The 25,896-nt window shown below is 44.7% G+C and overlaps 1 protein-coding gene across 1 annotated transcript in view; it reads right to left on the reverse strand.

Moving 5' to 3' along the window:
• Positions 1-22,793, reverse strand: part of TMPRSS3 (transmembrane serine protease 3) — a 52,012-nt gene extending 29,219 nt beyond the window's left edge. Inside the window, exons 1-9 of the mRNA XM_077117508.1 lie at positions 22,631-22,793; positions 21,660-21,776; positions 21,083-21,206; positions 17,633-17,758; positions 16,333-16,376; positions 15,370-15,535; positions 3,741-3,910; positions 2,968-3,063; positions 296-438 (exon numbers count right to left, since the gene is read on the reverse strand). Coding sequence (XP_076973623.1) covers positions 296-438; positions 2,968-3,063; positions 3,741-3,910; positions 15,370-15,535; positions 16,333-16,376; positions 17,633-17,758; positions 21,083-21,206; positions 21,660-21,776; positions 22,631-22,793 — 1,149 coding nt within the window. The remainder of the gene's footprint in view (positions 1-295; positions 439-2,967; positions 3,064-3,740; positions 3,911-15,369; positions 15,536-16,332; positions 16,377-17,632; positions 17,759-21,082; positions 21,207-21,659; positions 21,777-22,630) is intronic.
• Positions 22,794-25,896: the final 3,103 nt, after the last annotated feature.

Here is a 25,896-nt window from a genome sequence, read left to right on the forward strand (position 1 = left end):
ACAGAGAAACACTTGTGGCCTGTCACCAGGCTGTGGCATCATAGAAGGGCCAAAAAGGACTTTGTAGGTGGGATTAATCTAAGGATCCTGGGATGGGGAGAACTATCCTGGATTATACAGGTGGGTCCAATGTAATCACAAGGGTCCTTGTAAGAATTGGAGAAAGAGACATGATGACAGAAGAGCAGAAGGTAGAAGAATGGCCAGACACGGTGTCCATTTGCCTGAAGGGCTGCACCTCGCCCCACACTGCGGCGGGCCCGCAGGTCCTGGGGATGGGGTGGGGTCTTCTTACCTGGCAGCTGTCCACACCGCCCTTCAGGTAGCCGGCGCATAGCATGGAGGGGGAGATGATGCCACCATACACATCCCTGTGGTTACAGACCTTGTTGGAAATGAGAGGAACGGCCGCGTGGTTCAGGACAGAGGAGGCATCCCCTGGGTCAAAGCAAGGACGGCACGTGCAGTGAGGAGCAAGCCCAGCCTGGAGCTCAGATCCCACCTCAGGGCTGGGACCATGATGGGGCATCCACCAGGCGGGTGCAGTGACAAAAAAGGTGAAGCACCACCCAGCCCCAGCCCTCCCCTCACTGCTCATGCAGAACTTTCTGCTCCAGGTCAGGGGTGAACATCCCCCTCGGCATCCGAGCAGTGGAGGGGGTAGTGGCAATAGTCGCCAGCATAGGCTTCCCCAGAGACAAGGCCTGGGTCAAGCACTTGACCTTCACCAGCCTAGTTTAGACCTCATGCTCCAGAAGAGTATATTGAGGGCCTCAGAGGTCACACACAGCTACTAAATGAATCTGGGGTGGTTGGCAGGAAAAATGGCACCAGAGATGTCCACATCCTGATCCCCAGCCCCTGAGAACATGACCTCATAGGGCCAAAAAGGACTTTGCAGGTGGGATTAATCTAAGGATCCTGGGATGGGGAGAACTATCCTGGATTATACAGGTGGGTCCAATGTAATCACAAGGGTCCTTGTAAGAATTGGAGAAAGAGACATGATGACAGAAGAGCAGAGGATCAGATTCAGAGAGAGATTTAAAGACGTCACGTGGCCGGCTTTGATGATGAAGGAAGAGGCCACGAAACAAGGAGTGAGGGCGCCTCTAGAGGCTGGAAAAGCAAGAAAACAGATGCTCCTTTGAGGCCTCCAGAAAGAAATGCAGCCCTGCTGACATCTCGATTTGAGCCCAGTGACAGCCTTTTCACAACTGTGAGATAATAAATATTTGTTTTCTCAAGCCTCTAAATCTGTGCTAATTTGTTACAGCAGTTCCAGGAAATACACCAGAGGTGGAACAACTTGTGAAGAGCTCAACACCCCCTAACTTAACTTGTTTGCAAACCCAAGTTAACTTTATATTGGGTAGCTTAAAGCAGGGGATGTTCTGTTACTGTAATCTAGAGCATACCACTAGGTAGCAGGTAGGTCTGAGATCCTGGCTTTTATCTTAAGCATGCAGTGACTGTGAGTCATGCCAGGTTTATTGCCTGGGCTTCTTGGATCTTATTCACTGATACTGTCCTTTAAACGGAGACTGCCTGGCCATGGTATTGGGCTGAGTTGATACCAGTCCCTACCCACCCCACGGGCAGTCAGCAACGACAACGAAGTCATCCCCTTCAGGCCTGCCAGCCCGGAGATGGTCATGGTTGGGAGTATATACATAGGACCCAGACCTTCACCAGCTGGTGTGGGAGCTGGGCGAGGGGCTCAGCATCCTTCTGCCTCGGCTTCCTCACCCACAAGATGAGCACAGTCCTAAATGTCCCCTCAGGGGCTGCAGTGAGGACCAGCCAGAGGAACATCAAAACATTCAGCTCAGCACAATGCACAAGTTTGAAAAATGACAGCGTGGAAGGTGCATGATGAAACAACTCAACACATTTTGGGGAGAAGTTTCCAACCTAGGCAAGGGAGGTAGCAAGCCACATGGCTGGAACCCGTTACACTGGGGCAGGGTCAACTTTCAATTGGGACTTTTTGGGTGGACAGGCTAAATCATTAACAAGATGAGCAAATCATCACAGGGATCCAGAATGTTCTGGGAGAAAGGTGCTCAATTCTCTTTCCCCTCTTCTTCAGAATCCTATGTAATTATAATCATTCTGGTGGGTGGTCCCAAATGAGAACTCATAAGACCTCAGCACAAGAGGAAGCAGAGTATAGATCGGTGACCCTGCTCCTACACAAACCACAGGGGTGTGGGTGGTTGGTTCTGACAGAGCTGGGAAGACCCTGGACCAGCTGTGTTGGCATAGAACCTAGAGTTGGCCATATGGATGAGCTGGAAACTCCAAAGAGTGTAAGTAACCTTGAGCCAGGGTGGGACACCACTGCAGGTGCTGGCTGGAGTCTGGGCACCAAGGATGCTGCAGACCCTTTGGATGGAGTAAGCCCCAGATGCCCTCAGGAAAGGCTGAGTACAACTAATAAATCTCTAGAGGAAAATACTAATCTACTCACCAACAAGGAAAGCAATTCATAGGAAACCTAAGAATTGTGACCATATTGACAAGAAGATGGTACAGGTTTCATTAGCATCTTTTGTTATTATTGACATTCCCACTTCCAGGACTGTTGTAGCAGTGACATCCTGTTTGCTTTTTCTCCTTGATCTTTGTAGGATGAAATAACACATCTTCTAAAGTGCCACAGGACAAAAATGACCACTCTTGACTTCTCCCCAATAAGAGACAGCCTTTGTTTTAGATGTTCTGACAGTGTCCATGGTTTTACACTGTCCCAAGACAAATGAAATGATGACTTATGAACCACAATCTACTCAGCTGACGGCATGTTCCAGCAGCTAGCATGCACTCCTCTGACGGGATATCTGGACACCACAGAGGAAGATTGCATGGGGACCTTGGAGGGAAAAGTGTTGCATTTGAGTCCCCACCTTGGTCCCCCTCGGTCTGGGCTCCCTGGGCTCAGAATCTTTATTTCAGACCACTGACCTCCATCCTCTGTGGCGCCCCATCCTGACGTCCAGCACATTTTTCCATCTTGAAAATTCTCTTCTGTGTTGGGCAGACAAACCGGTTGGATCATCTCTGTTTAAAAGGAAAACAATTACTCTCAATTCATCTGAAGCATCAGTCTGAGAAAACAATTACTCTTACCTATGTTTTGTTTCTAAGGAGCACAAGCTATCTTTTAAAGAAAGGTCAGACTGTCGGTAACTTGAAAGCTACCAGTTCAGAGCAGGGATGCTCTAGAATCCTTAAAACTTAAAACAGCCCTAGAATGTAGTAATGTCAGTACACCCAGACCAAGAATCAGCAAGCTTTGTCTGTAAAGGGCAAAATAGTAAATATATTCTGTTTTTGCAGGCTATATGGTCATTGCAGCAACCACCTGATTCTTTTATTGCTGCATGAAAGCAGCTGTAGATAATACGTAAATAAGTGGGTGTGGCTATGTTCCAATAAAGTTTCACTTAAAAGACAGGAAGTGGGGCAGATTTGGTCCACCCCTGGTCTAGACCTATGGTATGTCGCTTTATAGAACATCAAGATACATTTTTAAATTGTTCATTGTGGCAGGAACCAGGAAAATCACAACTTGAATGAGAAAAGGTAATCAACTGGTGCCAATGCCAAGATGAATCAGATGTTGGAATTATCTAACAAGGATTATAAAGCAGCCATCAAGAAATGCTTCAATAAGCAACCTAAATGGTCTTGGAACAAATTAAAAGGAACCGAACAACAAAGGTAACTCAACATACCATTGAATGTGAGTGGCCCAGCCAGCTTCATGAGGGCGATATCATTGCCCAACCTCTTTGGCTTGTACTTGCTGTGATAGATGATTTTTTCTACCAAGTGAGAAGGGGCTGGACTGTCCAACAGGGAAACCAGACCTACTTGGATGGTCCATGACTTGGGAACATATAAGCTGAAATGGGGAGACCAAGAGGTGAAACACTGGAGAAACCCAACCATTTAACTTGCTATGGGTTGAACTGTATACCCCCAAAACCCACCCTCAGAGCTTAATCCCTAGGCCTGTGTATGTGACCTTACTTGGAAATAGGGTCTTTCGAGATGTGACTAGTTAAGATGAGGCCAGACTGGATTAGTACCCACCCCAATATGACTGGTGCCCTTATACGAAGAGGAAATCTGGACACAGGCATGGAGAGAGATGTCCATGTAACAATGGAGGTAGAGATCAAGTTATGCCACAAGTCAAGGAATGGCAAGGATTGCTGGCCACCATCAGAAGCCAGGAAAGAGGAACAGAACAAATGTCTCTCTACAGACTTCAGAGGGAGCTTCACCCCTCCAATGCTCAACCTTGGACTTCTAGCCTCCAGAACTGGGAGACAGTAAAATTCTGTTTTAAGCCAACTAGTCTGTGATACTCATTACAGAAGTCTTAGGAAACTAAGGCAACCCATTGACCTCAGATGTCCACAGAGCCAGTGGCCAAGGAGAGGACATGAGATGTTATCAGACAAGAGACAGACCCACTGATGTTAAACATCTGAATAAGGCTCCCATTTCCTGCAGAAGCACCCCATGTATTTCCTAGACAGGTTTCACAGCACTGCTGGGGACTTCTCAGCATGTGAGAACTGAGCTCAACTTCGCTTAATGCAGAGGTTCCACTATAACCCATTCTCCATCAAATAGCAACAAAAATAAAAGGAAATAAAAATACCAGTGTGGTTAATTATTATGCAGTTTTTTGCTATTTTTTTTAATATTAGAAAGTTGTAGATTTACAGGAAAATAATGCAATAAATAGAGATCCCAAATACCCCCTTCATGTATGGAGTTTTCCTTATTATTAACATTTTACATTCATATGTCTCCTTTGTTACGATTGATGAAGGAGTATTGTTATAATTGTACTATTAATCATACACCATAGTTTACATTAGGGTTCAGAGTTAATGTTGTACAGTTCTGTGGTTTTTAAAATCATTATTCTGGTAACATATGTATAAGCTAAAATTTACACTTTTAGCAGAATTCAAGTATATACTTCAGTGGTATTAATTACATTCGGAATGTGTGCTGCCATCACCACCAGCCATTACCAAAACATTTCCATCACCTCAAACAGAAACTCTGCAAGAACTAAGAATTAATTTCCCATTCCCTATCCCCACCACAGTCTTGGTAACCTGTATTTTAGGTTTTAACTGTACGAATTTGCTTATTCTAATTATTTCATATCAATGAGATCATACAATATTTGTCCCTTGTGTCTGGCTTGTCACCCAACGTGATGTCTTCAAGTACCCCGCATGCTGTTGGATGTATCAGGACTTCATTCATACATGTGGCCAAATAATAACCCATTGTGTGTGCGAGCCACACTTGGTTTATACATTCATTTGTAAATGGACACTTGGGTTACTTCTGTCTTCTGGAAATTGTGAATAACAGTGTGCAAATATCTGTTTGAGTCCCTGCTTTCAATTCTGTGGGATATATAACTAGAAGTCAGATTGCCAGATTGTATGATAGTTCCATGTTTAACTTTCTGAGGAACCAACAAACTGTTTTCCCCAATGGCAGCACTATGTTACATTTCCACCAGGAAGGAAAAAGTGTTCCTATTTCTTCACATCTTCTCCAACACTTGTTACTTTCTGATTTCTGTAATAGTAGCCATTCTAGTGTGTGTGAAATGGTATCTCATTGTCGTTTTGATGCTAATGATGTGAGCATCTTTTCACGTGCTTATTAGCCATTTGTATAAATTCTTTAACGAAACATCTATACAAGTCTTTTGCCCATTTTTTCATTGTATTGTTGTTATTAAGTTGTAGGATATTTTTAAAAATATTCTGGATATTAATCCTTATCAGATAAGTGGTTCCAAATATTTACTCCTATTCTGTCATTTACTTTAATGATGAAATCCTTTGGTACATGAAGTCCCATATATCTATTTTGTTTTTTCTTGTTTATGCTATTGGTATGAAGTCCAGGCAAACTTTGCTTAATACAAAGTCCAGGAGATACTTCTCTATGTTTGTTTTCTTCTAGGAGTTTTCTAGTTATGATTCTTATATTTAGGTCTTTGCCATCTCAAGTTGACTTTTGCATATGGTGCAAAGTAGGGGTCCACCATCATTCTTTTCCTTGTGGATATCCATTTTCTCAGCACCATTTGTTGAAGAGACTATTCTTTCCACATTGAGTGGACTTGGCACCCTTGTCAAAAATGAACTGGCCATGAATCAATTTGATTCCATTGTTCCATTTCATTTCCTGAGCAGGTAGCATGCTGTTTTGATTATTGTAGTTTTGTAATATGTTTTAAGATGAGGAAGTATGAGTCCTCCAACTTCATTCTTCTTTTTCAAGATGGTTTTAGCTATTCAGGCCCCCTTTTACTTCTACATAAATTTGATTATTGGTTTTCCCATTTCTGTCCCCCAAAAAGCTGTTGGAGTTTTTATTTGGATTGCATTGAATCCTTAAATCACTTTTGGTTGAATTGACATCTTATTAATATTTAGTCTTTCAATCTGTGAGCACAATTCCATTCATTTACGTCATTGATTTCTTTTTGGGCAATGTTTTGTAGTTTTTCCAATAAATTTATTCCTTCATTAAATTTATTCCTACGTATGTTATTCTTTTAGTTGCTATTATAAATGGAAATTTTTCTTGATTTCCTCTTCAGATTGCTCATTACTGGTATATAGAAACATTACTGGGTTTTGGGTGTTGATCATATACCTTGTCACTTTGCTGGATTTCTTTATTAGATCTAGTAACTTAGTTGTGGATTTTTCAGGATCCTCTATGTATAGAAGATATATGTATAACATATGTATAATACTGCGGTGGTCTGAAGGTGTAGTATTCCAGAAAAAAAAGTTCTTAAAGGTAATCCAATTCTGTGGGTGTAAACACATTGTAAGTAGGACCTTTTGATGTGATTACTCCAGTTACAGTGTGGCCCACTCCATTCAGGATGGGTCTTAAGCCTCTTAATGGTGTCTTTTGGAAGAGAACAAAATTTAGACAGAGAGAGAGAGAAAGCCATGGAAGCAAGAAGCTGAAAGCAACAAAACCTGGAAGACAAGGGAGAGAATAGTAGATGCTGCCAGTGTCTTGTCATGTGCCAGAGGAGCCAAGGATTGCCAACAAGTACTCCTTGGGAAGAAAGCGTTGCCTTCATGATACCTTGATTTGGACATTTTCACGGCCTTGAACCATATGTTAATAAATTTCCCTTGTTTAAAGCCAACCCATTTCATGGTATCTGCTTACACAGCAGTCTAGGAAACTTAAATAAAGATCATATCACGTGCAAATAAGGAAAGATTTACTTCTTCTTTTCCAATTTGGATGCCTTTTATCTATTTCTCTTGTCTAGTAGCCTTGGGTAGAACTTCCAGCACAATGTTGAATAAAGAGTTGAGAGTGGGCATCCTTGCCTTGTTCCTGATCTTACAGGCAAAGCTTTCAGTCATTTGCCACTAAGTATATTAGCTGTGGGGTTTTCATATTTTCATATATGTCCTTTATCACGTAGAAGAAGTTTCCTTCTATTCCTAGTTTTCTATGTGCTTTTATCAAGAAGAGGTACCAGATTTTGTCAAATGCAATTTCTGCATCAATTGAGAGGATCAAGTGGTTTTTTTCTCATATCCTATTAATATGGTATATTACATTCATTGATTTTCTTATGTTGAACCACCCTTGCCTACCTGGGATAAATTCCAATTGATCAGGTGTATACATTTTTATTTTTTATTTTTATTGATAAAACAGCATACAAACACAAACATTCTTAACATACACACCTTTCATACATGGTATACAATCAGTGGCTCACAATATCATCATACAGTTTTATATTCATTGCCATGATAATTTTTAGAACATTTGCATCACTCCAGAAAAAGAAATAATAAGAAAAAAGAAAAATAAATAAATAAATAATAGGTGGAGCAAAGGTTAAAATACATGGGGAGATGGAAATACTAGTGGTCAATGAGAAGGAGGGGTAAGGGGTATGTATAATTTTTTTAATGTGCTGTTGAAGGACCCAAGGCTCAGTTCCCAGTCCCTCCTCCATTGAGAGCAAGTCACATAGCAGCCTACATGACCGGGACAGATGTTAAAGGTCAAAGAATGTAAAACCCCCTCCCCTAATAACCAAATCTCTTGAGAGTCTGTTGAAACTCTTGTAACCAAATCTCATGAGACTGTAAACGTTTATAAGCCTTTTCCTGGGCACACTCTGTCTTTGCCTCTCTTGGCTTTAGGCAGAGGACAGACTTTCATCTCCCATACAGCTGCCATAAGGATGATCCTCCACTTGTCTGTAAGCCCCTAATATAAACTCATAGGTAATCTCCTGCCTAGCATATTCTTTGGTCTCAGGGTTGTGTTGGGCTGAAACATTTAGCATGCTAGCCAGGAGACCAAAGAGCCCCCGGCTGTAGAGAACATGAGTCTGGGGAAGGGGGACTCTGTTGGGGTAATCTTGGGGTACCCTGCTTCCCTGGTGCAGGGAGGGATCGCCCCTTGTCTGACTGCACTGCAGTTGCTTGGCTGTTGTGTGTGGTGTGACCTGTTCTAGTAGGTTATCTCAAGGAAGACAGAAATCCACAGGGGCTGTTGCAGGAAGAGAAATCAGCAGATCTGGAGGATACATTGAATGAGAGGCTAAGCCTTGTAGACAAGAGCTTAGAACTATTAGCATGCCAGTATGCTAAGTGAGAGGGCATATCCTGACATCCCCTTACCGGGATCCAAAGGTTGGGTCCTGAAGATACTTGATGATGAGAGGGAGAAAAAAGAAGAAGTTTGGGAGGCAAAGAGAGGAGTGACAAAACACCTTTGTAGGCAGAGTTTCCCAAGGTTGCCTGTTTACTACAAGGATGCACTCAATTCTTTAGCATTCCCTTAAATAGGGCCAGTCAACCCCTTTTCTCCTTCACCTGGGAAGAAGGGTTTTTCATCAGACTCCCACCAGGCTATTCAAATAGCCTGACCATCTGCTCTGGGCTCATAGCAAAGGATATGGCTGAATGGAAAAATGTGACTCTATTTCATTATATTGATATCATGTTAATGAGTAACTTTTTTTGAGAACTAAAAAAGCCTCATTGCTTTTTCATTTTAACAGCTGGGGATGGGCAAATAATCGCGGTGGGTTGCAATGCCTTGGCTGCCCTGTCAAATTCTTGGGTATTATGTGGTTGGAAAAGGCAAAATGTATTCCTTTTGTAGTAATTGCTGAGGTACCATGTTTTCCTGTGCTGCATACACCAAAACAACTAATGGCTTTGTTGGGATTGTTGAGGTACTAGAAACCTTTTGTTCTTCACTCAGCCCACACATTATCATTTGTGTATGTTTGGTTAAGGAAAGCAATCCCTGGGAATGAGATACTTCCCAAAGGCTGCTTTTGAAGAAGCCAGATGGGCCATCGCACTGTTCATGCCTTATGGGGGATGAGCCCAGACGTGCCCTGTAAATCAGATATGGCTAGCACTAATATTGGCTTTGGAAGGGGTTTGTGGCAAAGGCAACTGGCAAAATGAGTTAGAAATGCTGAACGGCCCCTTAGGAAAACAACTTTGCTGCCTATAATGCCTTCCTGCAAGTTGAAGGACTAACTCAGAAATGCCCTGTGAAATTGAGGACAGCCATCCTCTGACAGGAGTGGGTGTGTGATTACCTGATACAGCGCAGCATTTTCAACAACAGCCCTTTAAGTGCAGAAATGCATGATATCCTGAGACTAGTTTCCTATGTGGAAGAACAACATGTGCCCCTCCCTGCTGCTTTTCCTGCGTGGCCATCTCGGTACCCACCGTTGACAGGCATGGCAGTATCCTGAAGTCTGCCTGTTGTACTGATGGATCAGCACCCTGGGACTATGAGAGTCAACCAGTGAACTGAGTTAAAGGCCATATGGATGGTCATTGTTCATGAACCAGAAGATGCATTAACTATTTGTGCAGACAGGTGGGCAAGGTGCCAGGGCATGGCAATGTGGATGGCCACACGGAAGCAAGAGGAATGGACTAATGTCTGCTGCCCCTTATGGGGAAAAGAAATGTGGGAAGACATCTGGACTACCTGTCACAAGCAAAAAGCAACCGTGTTTTATGTCTCTGCCCATAACACTGATTCTTTACCTGGCACGAGGCTACCAAAAGGTTGCATGGTAAAACAGGACACCACAAGTAACAAACTCCATGGAGACTGGTACAGTAATTCCAGCTGCCCGTCACTAGACACAATTGAAAGAAGTCACGGATGCCCATCCCTTCTGTTTTTTGTGACACCCAAGGATGTTTCCTCATCAACTCAGTCACAATGGCCATGAGTAGGTTCCGGTCACCAGGTGACAGGTAAATTATATGGGCTCCTTTCCCATATCTGAAAGTGCAAAATATGCTTTTACAGCTGTAGATAGGGTCACTGGACTGTTGTTGACCTTCCCAGTAGGGAAAGGTAACCAAAGACTGTCACCTCCCAACAGGCTGCCATTGGGATGACCTTCTTCCAGTCCCTAGGCCCCTCATCAAACTCATTGTTAGTCTTCCATCCAGGACCTTCTGGTCTTTGATCTTGGGTCTGGGCTGGACTGGAACACCTGCTGAACTCGGTTTTATAGTATATCTCGGTCCTCTTAAACCTATATTCATAACAGATATTCATCTGTAATTTTCTTTTCTTGTAGTACCTACATCTAGCTTTGGTGTTAGGGTAATGTTGGCCTCTTAGAACGAGTTAGATGGTGCTCCCTCCTCTTTAGTTTTTTGGAAGAGTTTGAACAGGATTGGTGTTGATTCTTCCTGGAATGCTCGGCATCTGATCCTGGGCTTTTTTTTGTTGGGTCATTTCGATTACCGATTTATTGTCTTTATTTGTGATTGGTCTGCTGATACCTTCTATTTCTTCTTGAACCACTGTTCATACTTTGTTGGGCTTCTAGAAAGTTGTTCATTTCATCTTATTTAATTTGTTGTGTACAGTTGTTCATATTATCCCCTTATAATCCTTTTTATTACTTTGGGGATGATAGTAATGTCCCCCTTTCATTTCTGATTTTAGTTATGTGCATCCTCTCTCTTTTTTGCCTTGTTAAAGGTTTATCGATTTTACTGATCTTTTCAAAGAACCAAGTTTTGTTTTCATTGATTCTTCAATTGTCATTTCTGTCTATTTAATTTATCTCTGCCTAGCTTGGATTTAGTTTGGTCAACTTTTTCTAGACCCTCCAGTCGTGTGCCTAGGTTTCTGATTTGTAAACTTTCTTCTATTTTAATGTAAGCATTTAGAGCTATAAATTTCCCTCTCTGCACTGCCTTTGCTACATCCCATAAATTTTGATATATTTTGTTTTCATTTTCATTCACTTCAAGATATTTCTTAATTTCCCCTGTGTTTTCGTCTTTGACCCACTGGTTGTTTAAGAGTGTGCTGTTTAATTTCCACATTTCACATTTCATTGCGGTCAGTGAAGATACCTTGTATGATTTCGATATTTTAAAATTTATTCAGACTGGTGTGAGCTAACCTATAGCCTAGCCTATGGACAATGATCATTGTGTATTAGAGACGAATGTATACTCTGCTGCTGTTGGGCAAACTGTTCTATATTTGTCTATTAGGTTTGATTTGTTTATAGTCTCCTTCAAGGCTTCTGTTTCCTTATTGATCTTCTCTCTAGAGGTTTGTGATAGCCTGGAGCTATGTAGCCCAGAAAAACTTGTTCTTAAACTTAATCTATTCCTGTGGACATAGGGCCTGCTGGAAGTAGGATCTTTTCAAATGTTACTTTAGTTAAGGTGTGGCCCAGCTGAAGGTGTGGCTTTAATACAGGTGACTGGAGTCTTATAAACAGAGTAAAAGTTAGAGAGAGTCCACAGAGAGAGCAGCCAGAAATTGATCAACAGAACCCAGAAGAGAAGGCAGAAGCCAGGAGAGGCCACTATGCACACTGCCACGTGACAGAGGAGCCAAAGTCCAAGGGTCACTGGCAGCCAGCCTCAGAATTCCTTGATTTGAACTTCTAGCCTCAAATACTATGAATCAATAAATTCCTATAGTTTAAGCTAACCCATTTCATGGTATTTGCCTTAGCAATGAGGAAATTAAAATAGTTTTTGATATCAGGGGAGTAGGGTGCTGCTGTGCCAAACACCAAAAATTGTGCAAACAATTTTAAGATAGGGTAATTGATAGAGGCTGGAAGAATTGTGAGGTGCTTGATAGCAAAAGCCTATATTTCTTTAGAGAGACTTGGTAGAAATATAGCTGTGGTAGAAATATGGATGTAAAGGAACTTCCAATGATATGTACTCTTCTTGAATTGACCCTTTTGTAAGTATACAGTAAACTTCTTTGACCCTCATAACAGTTTTTTTATTTGAAGTCTATTTTATCCAATATTAGTATAGCTACCCAAGCTCTCCTTTGGTTACTATCTTCATGGTATATGTCTTTCCATTCTTTAATTTTCACTGAGTTGTGCATTTGAATTAAAGGTGAATCTCTTGCAAATAGCACATAGTCGGGTCATGCTTTTTTATCCATTCTGCAAAACTCTGCCTTTTGACTAGAGAGTTTAATCCATTTATATTTAAAATAGCTACTGATATTGCAGAATTTTCTTCTGTCATTTTGCTATTCAGTCTTTGTGAGAATTGTCATTTTGCCCCTCAGTTCTTCTTTTAATGCATACTTTTGTTTTTATTTGATTTTTTTAATTGTGCCATTTGAATCCTTTCTTATTTCTTGTGATATTTTTCAGATATTTTCCTTGTGGTTACAATGGGGCTTAAATTTAACATCATAACCCGTAACAATGAATCATTTTTTATTTGATACCAACTTAACCTCAATAGCATACTCTATTCCTACACTCCTCCAGCCTCCCACTTTTTTTGCTGTACTTGTTACAGATTTTATCTTTGTACATTGGGTGTCCAGGATTTATCATTTCTTTTTATGCATTTACATTTTGTAACCTGTAAGAAGTAAAAAGTGGAGTTACATACCAAAAAAACACACAGTACAATAATGCTGGCTTTTATAATTACTCATATCATTACCTTTACTGGAGGTCTTTATTTCTCTATCTGATTCAATCTGTTGTCTAGTGTCCCTTCTTTTCAGTCTGATGGACTCTTTTTACCATGTCTTAGGGCAAGTCTGTATTGATGAACTCCCCAGTTTTTATTTATCTGAGAATGTCTTATTCCCTCCCTCATTTTTGGAACACAGTCTTACCAGATTTAAAATTTGTGCTTGTCATTAATTTTCTTTCATCACTTTAAACATTTCATCCCAGTGCCTTCTTTCCACCCCAGTTTCTAATGAGAAATCAGCATTCAGTCTTCTTGGGACTACCATATATACAGCATGTAGCTTTCCTCTTGCAGCTTTCAGAATGGTTTCCTTGTTTTGGAAATTTGACAGTTTGACTACTATGTGTTTGGGCATGATTCTTTCAACTTTGTCTTGTTTTGGGTTCAATAGGTTTCTTGAATGTGCATATTCATGTCTTTCATTAAATTTGTTAATTTTTCTGCTATTATTTCTTTCACTGTTCCTTCTACTCCTCTCTCTTTCTTCTCTTTCTGGGAATTCCATAGAGTATATTGGTATGCTTGATACTGTCCCACAGGTCTCTTAGACTCTGTTCACTTTCTGGAAATTCTTCTTTCTTTCTGTTCCTCAGCCTGAGTCATTTCAATAGTTTTGTCTTTGAGATCACTGAATCTTTCTTCTACCAGCTCTCATCTGCTATTGTAACCCTCTAGGGAGTTTTTCATTTCAGTTATGGTGGTGTTCAACTCCAATATTTCTGTTTGGTTCCTTTTCAAAATTTCTGTTTCTTTATTGAGATGCTCCTATTATTCATTCATTATCTTCCTGCTATCCTTTAGTTCGTTCTCTGTGCTTTCTTTTATTTCCTTGAGCATATTAAAGAATATTCTTTTAAAGTCTTTGGTATGTCCAAAGTCTGGCCTTCTTTGTTAATGGTTTTTGGATACTGTCTTGTCCTTTTGGATGGATCATCATTTCCTGTTTCTTTGTTTGTCTTGTAATCTTTTGATACACACTATTCATTTTAATACTTTACAGCGTTAACTCTGGAATTTAGTCCCTGAGCTGTGTGTTTCTTAAATTTGTGTTTAGCTAGTGATAGGACAGAGATTTCCTTGAGTGCCAGGAGCTAACAAAAACAAACCAAAGCAAACAACATCTTTTACAGTGTTTTGGTGATCTCCTTTAGAGTTTAGCCCTCCTATCAAGAAGTTCAGCATGAGGCAAATATGAGTGTGGGGTGGGGGTGGGGGTGCAGTTCTGGAGGGGAAGGTCCTCTCTATCATTTCTGAGACTACATCTCATCCTGGGCTTGGGATTGCTTGTGGCCTTAGGAATCTTCCTGTTCACAGGGATGCCAATGCCCACTCAACTCCCTATAAAATAGACTCTCTCCCTCTCCCAGGTGCTCTACTGTATGTCTTAAAGGAATAATCCTTGGCCCCAGGCTGCTTTGACTCAGTTGTTTATGACACTGCTTTAGCTGTCTGCAAGCTAAAGCTACATATTTATGCAGGAAAGTTCTGGGAGAGTGAGCCTGAGACAAGTTTCCTGGTTCAATCTTTCAAGCTTCCACCTGAGAGTTTTGCACCAATATGCAGGCACACCAGTGTGTGCATAGGTTACTCTGCTCCTCCTGGGACAGGGCCAGGGGCCACATGGGAGCTCAGGCTGGCTCTAACTGTGTCGTGGAAGGGTAGGGAAGGGGTCAGCAAGGATGTCACGAGCTCCTCCCACAGTTCTGAAGCTGGGTTTTCTTGATTTGGCACTCACTCAGTTCCTTCAACTTTCTAACTGTATTCCAGAGTTTTGAGGATGATGGCCCTACCATCGAGTTTTGTTGTCCTTTCTGTGGTTTTCTAATATTCCGAGCTCCCAAAAAAGACTGCTTGAAGGAAACTCAGTGCCGCCCCTCCTCCCCCCACCGCACATACTCTTTTGCCTCCACCCACCCCACCCTGCCTATCATCTGATCATGGCTTTGTCTACTGTCATTAACTACACATGAAGATTGAAGCTCTTTTACTTAGGTGGTTTTCTTCCTGCAAGAGAGCTTCCTTCCTCCTCTTTCTACCTTTTCTGTAAAAGCTGCAGGTCTAAAAGCCTTAAATGAGCTCAAGGTCACGCCTCGCTGACGGTGCTGGCAGGGGTGCACGCGGAGGCTGTTATTTGTGATGATTTGACCTGTTGTCCTGCTTTCTGAGCCTGCTGTACTCCACCCAAATCAGCCATCCTGCTCTAACCCCAAGGCTGAGCAGGGCTCCAAGGGAAGCACAGAAGCTGCACCAAGGAGGCCAGAGCACTCACTCGTAAACGCAGTGCGCAGCGGTGACGACCCACGTGGGCGTGATGACAGAGCCGCCACACAAGTGATAGCCCTGGAACTGGAGGCTGACCTGCCAGGGCCACTGCATGAGCGAGGATACATTTCCACCCACGATGCGGGATGTGTGGCCCATCCTCCGGCCACAGGCTGCGGGAGGAAAGCAAGGGCACCTGGGTCGGTCTGCAAGACTTTCCCAGGGAAGGTAGGGTTCCCAGTGCAAGGCTGCTCCTCTGTCCCCCAATTGCCCCCACAAAGCTCCCAGCCTAGGATGAGTATTGGGTGAAGGAGGCAGAGTGAGGATGGGGACAGGACGGGAAGGGTTCCAGGGAGGGACAGCGTCATATGGGACTCGGGGGATGGCACATAACAGACCAACAAGGTGCGGCTGGAGTGCTATGGGGTGCTATGGGGGATGCTATGAGAAGAGCCATCAGAGCAGACAGCCTGCCTGGTGACCATGAAAGGTGTTAGCTGTGCCCCCCATCCCGTAATTCCTGTGTCCCCAGGATGGTTTTGCAGGACAATATAGAGGTCTGAAGCCTCCATGGGAGCAGGTGCTGGACTGTATCTCCCTGACTTCTCTGCACCCGACCCCTGCCACGTGAGCCCTTCCTGCTGCCAGGAGCAAGGGGTGCCTGCCCCGGGCCTTGAGGCACTGAGCACCTTGTACAGACTTTCCCAGGGAAGGAAGAGTAAGTGAAGACCCTACAGAGGGATGGAACTTTGTTGACTGGGTCCTGCCTGCTGCTGAGTCTCTCTGTGCTGCTTCCCACAGCCCGACAGGTGAGACCAGGTGAGACCTAGAGCAGGTAGGAGCACACAGAGTGCCCACGTGGCCTTAGAGGATGGGAATCTGAGTGGTTTGTGGCCAGTAAGAGGGGAAAAGAGAGAGACCAGAGTCTGTGAACCAGTGCTTCACTCCGCCAGATTTCGGAAACTCTTACCTATGCACTTCAAGGTAACCACGTGACCCGAAGTACATCCCTCCCTAAAGTGGAAAAAAAAAGTAAGCTTAATGATAAATTTCCAAGGCCTGTGAAATTAATTTTTTTTTACTGAATTTTGAGGTAAAAGAAAATAAATTCTATTCTGCTCTTGAATATAAATGATGCTTTTAGTCATTTTTTTAAAAAGCAAGCCATGGCCATGAGTCCACACAATTCATTATAAAGTGCTCGGTGAACATTTCGGGATTGCTCATGAGATAGGCTGCTCGGTATCTCCAAGCTTTGTAGCATTTATAATAGAAGACAGGTGATGAGCTCTGTTATATAAACATATACTGGAGGCATCTGTGTGTTGCTTTCCCCCAATGTCGTCACTTCCTGGCTGTGGGGAACGTAAATTACCGAGGAGACATGTGGTGAGCTCTCCTGGCACAAAGTCCCCCCAGTGTGGGGGCCTCACACCAAGAGAAAATGTCACTCACTCCCTGTTGCATGGAGGGGCCGGGCATGTGGTTTTCTCATAATGAACGGAAAGGGACCCCCAACCCTCTCCGAGTTTGTCTGGCTTTAGAGCCCCTGGCTCGTCATGCAAGAGGAAACTAGTGTCACCAGGCTGAGGTTTGGGACCCCAGAGATGGACTGTCCCCTATGGATTGGCACATGGTTCTCAGGGATACCTGTTAAGTGCATGATGGACAGACGGACAAACTTTTTAAATGTATGATGGACAGACAGACAAACTTGTCGTTATGCAGAGTAGAGAACACTCTACTTTGGTCCAAGGTGTCAGGACAAGTATGGAACTTGGATTTAGGATATCTCTCCTTCTCTCCTAGGGCAAGGCAGGTGACCCGTCTAAGCTACAGACACATCATTTGTCATCTCAGGTCATTGTTTTACCTCCCTCACAAGTTGTTAGGAGAAACATATAAAATAAATCATGGATATTATAGTACTTTGCACACAGAGAAGGATAAGTTTCTCTCTTTCTTTTCCCCTTCCATCCCTCCTTCCTTCCTTCTTTCCCCAAACATATTTGCAGTGCATCACATTCCCTACTCTCTTCTCCTTTCCCTGCGGGCCATGATCCACTGTGCTTGGACTTGTGCCCTGCACCCCAAGTCTGGGCACCTGCCCCGTCTAACCCAGGTGGCCAGGCCTCCACACTCACACTCTGTGCCTCTTGAACCCCCGTGGAGCCAAGAGCAGCTTCACACCATGGGCACCCTGACAACAGGGCCAAGGCCAGCAGCGCCTCACCCGCCGACCCGGCACCCGCAGCGCCTCGCCTGCTCACCTGGCAAACACGGACTGGTGCAGAGCCGTCACCTTGTCATCCGGCAAGAGGTGGTTGATGGCGGCGAATTCCTCCTGGAACTGCTCTTCCACCAAGTCCACCCTGAGCTCATCTGAGCGCACGTAGCTGCGGGCACATTGCAAACGTAGGCCATTGTGTTTATTCATGCAATGCCTCAGGGCAAACCGCCAGCAATTCACGCGTCAGGGGACAGCCGAGGCTTCTTCATGCAGCGCCATGCTCTATAAGGCTCCCAGGAACACTGAGTTGTGAGCACTGAACCGCTGCTTCTTGGGGAACACAGGCTGAGAGTACATTTCCTTCAGTCAAACAATCCATAACCCCACTTCACGTGTGCTTCTGTTCAATCTCTGTCATTGATTCACCAACACTGAACCCCGGGCCAGCAGCACCCTGGCTTCTGCCTGAATGAAGCAGATCTAACTGTCGCAGTTTCTCCAGAGGCACATCCCAGCCTGCTTGTGCTCGTGAGCTCTACACGGCACCTCTGCGCTATGCTTTCGGGCCATTTAACAGCGAAATAACCAGAAAAAGCACCAAAATGCAGTTAAGGCGGTGCCCCCAGAAGGCTGCAAGCGCATTGCCAGGCTGGGTGACATCTCGGGATGTATGTGTCGGGTGACTTGAATCTCTCACCATGCTGTGTATGTCCACAAACGACCAGGGGAGCGCTGTGAGTACCAACTTCGGGGTTTCTACAGTTGTGAGTGAGTAGATGGATTCACAAATACAGAATCCACGAATAATGAAGCTTGAATGGATTGCACTGGGGAGCGCCACATGGTCTCTGAACTGCCGTGGCTTCCGTTTGGCAATGGAAGAAAGTTCCTGCACCTCAGCTAGGCTTTCCGGACCCCACCCCTTGTCCCTGCCCATCTCCCACGGGGCCCAGCCCCACAAAAGGGAGGATCCCTTCCTGACCGCAGCTGTTGGACGAGTGTCCTGTTGATTTTCTCACCTGGACAGACCTTTCCTTGGCCTGCAGCAAGCCACAGAGGGGACTGGGCACGGATCTATGGGGCGTTGTTACGGGGCCCCAGGTGCAAAGCCTGGCTCCCCAGAACAGCGGGAAGGGAGAGGGGCTTCCCCGTCTTCCCTGAGCTGGCTTGGGATCCCAGGGGAGAAAAAAGGACACATAGAGGGAAGATATTCAAGGAGCACCAGGAGCAAGTAAATGTTTAAAGTGCTGGAGCAGGCGCCTTGGGGAACAATGGTGAAAGAGGGAATGCTTCGAAAAATCTGGTACTTATGGAATGAAAAGCAGTAAATGAATAGCCACTTCCCCTTTTCTAAATGAAAAGAACAGAACATAAGCAGTTGTCTGGTTTTGCTCACTAACCCAGCAGCTTATCAAACAGGATTTTATCAGATTATTATAAATGCTTTGGAGGAGGCAGAGGAAAGCCAACTTTGGGTTTTGAGGAAAATGTGCTCAAGGTAGCAGCAGTGACCCTCCCAGGAATTGCTCAACTCGCTGATAGGCAGGTGCCGGCAGGTGGGAGCCAGGTGGTCAGCGATGGAGAGCTCCTGCTACGGGTGGGCCGAGGCGGGTGAGGGGTCGTGAAGTGCATGGAGACCCACCTCAGGAACCCCAGAAACTGTCCAAGTCTCAAATAGAAGATCAACAACCACCACAAACTCATACAAGGCGTTCTTACACTCCAGCCTCGCATCTACACTCTCTCAGCCCACTTCGACTTCACCACGACCTGCTCTATCATCTCTGTCCTATAAGGGGAGGAAACTGAGGCACGAGTTATCTAACTTCCCTGAGTGTGCTCTGCGATGGGAACCCAAGCACTCCGTTTGACAGCCCACATTAATGTATTTTTTCAATCCCAGATACCTGACACAGGATACGGTAGGGCAGAGGTGATTAAAGGATTTTAAAAGAGAATTAAAGTAGAAAGAAAACACACGCAAAAAAAGAATACACAGTATGCAGAATCATGTGATGACACTGTGGGCCAGCGATTGTGTACTTCAGATGGTGTGTATGGTGTGTGAATATATTTCAATAAAACTGAATTAAAAAAAAAGTATACACAAGTAAACCTTAGAAATTGAAGATAAGGATGGGGAAGAAAAAGACACATTTGTAGTGAAGAAAACAGTCAATGTTCAGGTAACAGGCTGGAGAAATTGCTCTTAAGGAGCAATTCCACCAGACTTCCTCTTAAGGAAAATGCTTTAAGGGTAGGAAAGAATACTTTCCCAAATGGCTTAGGGTGAAAGAAAGTCCTGAGGGCTGCCCAGCTGTGAGGTGACCCCTAACTCCTGCCCAGGAAGGGGGTTGAGCTCAGTAGTTCTGCAAGCTGGAGCAGGGAGCCCTTAGGGTTTAGAATAGTGTGGATTGTACTCTAGGAGGGAGAAGGAGGCAAAAGGGGCTCTGGCCATGAACCCAGGGAAGAGACAGTAGGGAAAAGAAACACCAGAACCTCAGCCACTTGCAGCGGTCCAAGCAACCTGAACTTTCTCCTCATTGTTCATGAGGAGGAAACCCTACATCACCCAGGAAGGCATTCGTGAGAGTGATTTTTGCTGTTGTCGTTAAACTGAATTGCAGCTCATTTTTGGGTCCAGGTTGCTGAGGGGTGGGAATGAGGCAGCCCTAGGGGATTCAGTAGTTTTGGAGAAAGGGAGCAGAAAATATGATAAAATAAATAAGGAAAATTCCATGGAAGATTCCAAGCATTGTGGCTTTAGTGACTCCTTTTTCCTTGGGTGCAAGGAAAAGGAAAAGTTCTTGGAACTTGCTCAGTTCCCAAGATGAGTGCGGAAAACCAACGGGCCTGCCTGCTTTCAGCTCTGAGAATGTAGCACAACAGGAAGTGGAGGTGAAGTTAGGGGCACCCATAGAAGTATGGCAGGAATAGGGGCTCCAAAGAGGGGAGTCAGGCAGAGAAAGTGTCCCAAACAGGGCGCAAAAGTATTATCCCAAAGCAACCAGTCACACAGGCAGCACCGAAACTGAGAAGTGAAAAATCCATTGCAATAGTCATCTCTTCTACATGTTGCTAGACAACTGCTTTGAATGATTGTATTTTCATTAAAATGCTGCCTTTTAAATGTTGGTTCTTTTGGGGTTCTCTAGGGAATGTGCATGTCCCCAAGAGCCCGCTGAGGCTCTGTCAGGGGAGCTCCTCTGCACGTGGGACGTGAGGCCCTGGAAAGTAACTTCCCAGTTCCGAGGCTCTTTGTGGAATGTTTGCATCTAGAGTGCTGCCCTCCGCCCCCAGGCACCCCGAACATTCCGCTTCCTGTGGGTTCACCCGTCGGACCTTGGTTTCCTCACCTGTAAAGTGAAAATAATTCGTCACAGGGCGGGCATGAGGACTGAGCGCAATGATGTGCCGAAGCCCCCCCGGGTGCTCAGCTGTCTTTCTTCAGCTGTTTTTACACGTGGGCTGGAAATACTTCTAAAATTACCTTGGAAAGCCTAGCTGGGCACAGGCCACATTTGCATAGTGAGCTTTCCAGTCGTCCCAGCAGACAGTCCTCCAAGAAGCAGCTGTGAACACCTGGAGAACCGCCTTCTGACCGCTCACCCGGACTGGCCAAGGAACAGGAAAACAAAATCCGTTAGCAGCCGGAGGCAGTCCGAAGCCCTGGGCGGATATTCTAGCATCCTTTCGTTTCTTGCCCATCAAGCTACGTTCATTCCATGAATTAGATCTGCCCCAGCATCCCTCCGAGGTCAGCTCAAACCGCATCTCCACTGTGACTCCGACCCCCTCTGCCTGCTGTCGTCGCCCCCGTACAGGGCAGCGACCAGTCCCGGACACCCCAGGACCTCTCCTAGTGGCTGGTGTAGTTCCCCAGCTGAGCTGGTGCTCCCTGAGGCTGCCCTCCCTTAACACCCAGCCCGGTAGCTCCTGGAGCAAATGCCAACTGAATCTCCGTCAAGGACAGTGTGACCGCAGCTGGTACCCATTTCTCAGATGAGAAAGGCTGAGGTTGGGCATCTCTCGAGTGTCCGTGTCTGCCGGGCAAAGACCCGCCATACCGCATCGGTGCTCGTCCTCTGCGTCCCTGCAGTCTGAGACCCCGTTGCATCGAGCTGCCAGGTCAATGCACTTGAATGACGTCCGGCACCGGTACTTTCCAGAGCAGTCGAAGTGGACTGAGGGAGCCCGGGGAGAAGACGGGAGCGTGAGGGCCCTTCCACGCGCAGCAGCGGCAGCCCACAGCATCCCAGGGAAAAGCTGCCCTCCACCTGCCACGTGCTGACTCTTGCCCATGAATAATGAAACCTGCATGAAATCGCACCCCTCTCAACCCACTTTCTGCTCCAAGCTCCAGGGTGTGGGGGCCACTGGGCCCTGCTTTGTCACTCTCTGAATGACCCAGACTGGAAGTCACTACCTTAGTTGAATTTAGACTCCAGAGGGCTCAAGGTCAAGAGAGAAACTGCAGGACTGTGGGCTGACCCGCCGAGCCGGCTGAGTAAGGTGCCCTGGCCGAGGGTGCTTGGCTGCCCAGGCCACCTCCTGTTTTTTTTTACACTGGCAGGAACTCCAGCACTGATACCCACACCACTGCACGGGTGGTGAACTAAACGGATCTGTGATCCAGTGATTCAAGAGAAAATGAGAAATTGTTGCCTATTAGAGATTCTCCAAATGACTCACTTTCCCCCAAGCTGCGTGCACCTTATTCTAAATAACCAGCGTGTTTGGCGTTACATGAATGGCCCTCTTTGTCTGCTCCGCCCAGGCCCTCACCCCCTGCCAGCCTGTGGGAGTCTATTTCATCAGCTACCTTTGGATGATTCTAACCGGGCAGGTTCTGTGGTGACGAAGCCCTGAGCATGACCAGGAGGCCTCTCCGCTTTACATCCATGCTAGCAAATAGCACTCAAAGTCAACACACCAGAAGGGTGTTTGCCTCCTGGCGTTGAGGCTGGGGAAAGCTCGTGAAAGCTGAAAAGCTTTAGATGGGCATTTGAGAGCCCACTAAGGGGTGAAGTCTACTCACAGCCCAGGCCGATGGCCAGCGCCAGTATCAGGGCGATTATCCCGATGATGATGAACGGAAAGAACTTCAGCGGCAGCAGCGACAGGATCTGCGCAGCAACCGCGTCCGCGTCTGAGAGCCACAGATTGGGGAGAGAGCAGAGAGCCACAGAACACCGACGCATTCAAGAACAACTTAAATTTATTCCACATTCCGCCTCCATCCCCCAGAGAGAAAGGGCCTCCGCCTCCCAGGGGGAAGGTCAGCCCTACTCTCTCCACCCCAGCTCTGTCCATCCAAGGAGAGGCGGTGGGAGGGACAGAGCCGACTCCCACGGGTGAGTCATAAAACCTGAGTGGGGAACTTTGAGGCAGAAGGAAAGCCAGGATCTCTGAGAGGGGTCACAGGAAAAAAATGTTGGGAGACAATTTCCCATAGGTGTCTGTTCCCGTTCCTTACAATCAGAGGCACTGATGGCCTTTTTTTGGACCTTCTCTTCAGGGACGTGAGTGAAGCAAGCAGCTTTAGAAGATGCTCAATACTCCAGAGCAAGGTTTCCTTACTGTCCAGTTTAGTAAATAGGGCTCCTTCCTCCAAGGCAAAGGGTATGCAAGGGCTTATAGCCCATTACGAAAGATTAGCGTTTCCATAGCTCTGGGGATCTCAGCTGTGAGGCAAATCCACTGCATGTGCAGCACACACCTGGGCCACTCTACACTGCCTACCCAGTACTTGGGGGGCAAGGGGTACTGATGGTAATATGGAAGTTCATGCTGCCTGCTATGCTGTGAGCAATTAAGTCTACGGTCTCTGACCTACGAGTCTCATGTCTTCCACCAGCATCCATGACTTGTTAGCTTGCAAGTAAGGTACAACTCTCAGCCCCTTTGCAGTTCTTGCCCAAAGAACCAGGCAGACTTGTTGGGAAGGGAGATGTAAAGGACATTAAGATATTCCAAAATATAAAACTCTCTGGGCAACCAGGAGAATTTCCATTGATACTTTTTACTGTCAGGAATCACAAACCATTTCAAACAAATTATCTCGTGAATCCTGGCTATACATGTAAGCCATCACTGCTTTCATTAATAAACTATGAAGGTTGAAATTCAGATCTTCCAAGAGTTGCACAGTTACTCAGAATAGAGACTGGGACCCAGCTTTTTCTTCTCTTGGTCAACCACAGAGACCTAAAAATATCCTACCTTGACTACCTGTAGAAACTACAACCTGGCAGTAAAGAGTATGATTATTAAATGTCAACATCATTCAGCACTGCCTAAAAAAAAAAATGAATTCAAAAACAGACATAGTAAAAAGAGGTAGGATGGGAGGAAATGGAGAAAAGAATAAGCAGAATGTAAATGGTAAGGGGGGCAAGCGAAGAAGAGAAGGGAAATAAGAAAGCACACGTAACATATTCATGACCTTGGCAAATGGCTTTACATTTATATTTACATTTTGAAATATCATAACATGACATGCCAAGTGGCTTGTCCATAGCTGTATTCTCAGCACCTAGGACAGCCCCGAGGACTTACTCTTCTCCAGAAATATTTGTTGAATGAATAAATGACATCACAATAACAAAGTTTGCTTTAAGGAAGGGTCAGAGACTGATTCCTTTTAGGAAAACACGTTTGTGGTGTTGAGCAGGACAAATGGGCTTCTCTTCTTTACCCTCACCGCCTCCTCCCCAGTCTTCACCCTCACCGCCTCCTCCCCAGAAGAAATGAATTATTCTCTACTATCTAGTCACCCACCTCTACCTTACACTTAACAATTATCAGAATCCCAGGGATGGCCTCTCATCATCCTAGTTATTCTGTATCCAAGAATTAATTTAGGAAATGAGCCCATATTGCAGAATCAAAGATTGTTGGTTAGTTAGATGAGAGTTTGCCAATTCCTGAAGAGTGTTCAGAGCAGTGGAAAGAGGAACGTAGTATATCAGGTGGAAATAAAAGAGGCTCAAATAGTGGAAATAGTATATCTCATGTCCAAAAGGAAATATGGATAGAGACATAGCAAGGAAGGCAAGGAATTCATGATAAAGTATTACTAGAGTTATCTCTAAGTAATGTGCAATCGTAATGTGCAGGTCATTTTAAAATATCTTTTCAATTAACTGTATTTTCTTAATTTCTATAATGAATAATACATTGCTGTATTTTTTAAGTTTTTTTTTTCTTTTCCACTTCTGGGAATTAATTGTAAGGAGAGAATTAGCACATGAAAATTTATTTAAAACTCTTCATATTCGCATTATTCACAGTATAATCATTAGAAACAACTATATGTCAAATGGCTATGTAACTTACATGGGTACTTGATGGAATGTTGTGATGCCCTAAGAAACAATAATTATAAAAACAAAATGGAAAAAAAATAAAAATGAATTTAAAAATAAACCAAATGGCCATGGGCAAATGCCTTTCTAGATCTAAACCATGTAGGAAGTCTAGACAAATGAAAAAAAGGACAGAAAGAAAATGAAGACAAATAAAAACCAGGTAAATTTTGAGGGTCAAGTGATTACGGGGTATTTTCTTCATACATTTCCATTTATGCTAGTATTTTTAGCTGTATTATTAAACCATGTTTCTTTTCCACTTACTAAAAACCTTTCTCCCTACCTCGCACCCTCTCTACTCCCCCACATTAATTGTCTAGCTGGTTGGAAAGCCATGAATTAGGGTATTGCCCACTTAGCGTTTCCTGGGACCTTGGCCAGAGCCCGCATGGTGTCCCCATTTTCAGCCCCAGGGACTCAGGATTCCTGACTGTCTGGTTGGCTCTTGCCAAAAAGATTCTAGCTGAGCAGGCATCTGGGAGTCCATTGTGACTTATGCACAAGACCAACTTTCCTTTCTTTGGCAGCTAGGGACAGCTCTTTCAGCTGTAGTTGGACTTTGATCTAGGCATCTGATACCTTTGGTGATATCCAACAAACTTATTTTAAGTTTTCTGGAAGGGATAGCTTCTGGCTACTGGGGGCAATTGTTGAGCCTCAATTTCTGAAGACCTCCAGCCAGAGAGTAAAAGCACCTGTCTCCAGGGAGTTGACGTCCATTCACCAGTTTAAAGGCAAAGGGCTGAATGAAACAATTCTGCCTGGAATGCCCCTTCTCCCTAGGATTCTAGAAATCTGGGAAGATGTTTCCCCCACAGAGACGCTGACCATGTTCCTTATTAAGGGAGGATAGGCTGGCTGGAAATCAGAAAGTACCACCTGGGTTCCACCTACCTGGCAAAACAGGACTTATTTTCAACTCGTCAAGGCCAAA

Source organism: Tamandua tetradactyla, chromosome 10, assembly GCF_023851605.1.
Source record: "Tamandua tetradactyla isolate mTamTet1 chromosome 10, mTamTet1.pri, whole genome shotgun sequence".
Classification (NCBI taxonomy): Eukaryota; Metazoa; Chordata; class Mammalia; order Pilosa; family Myrmecophagidae; genus Tamandua; species Tamandua tetradactyla.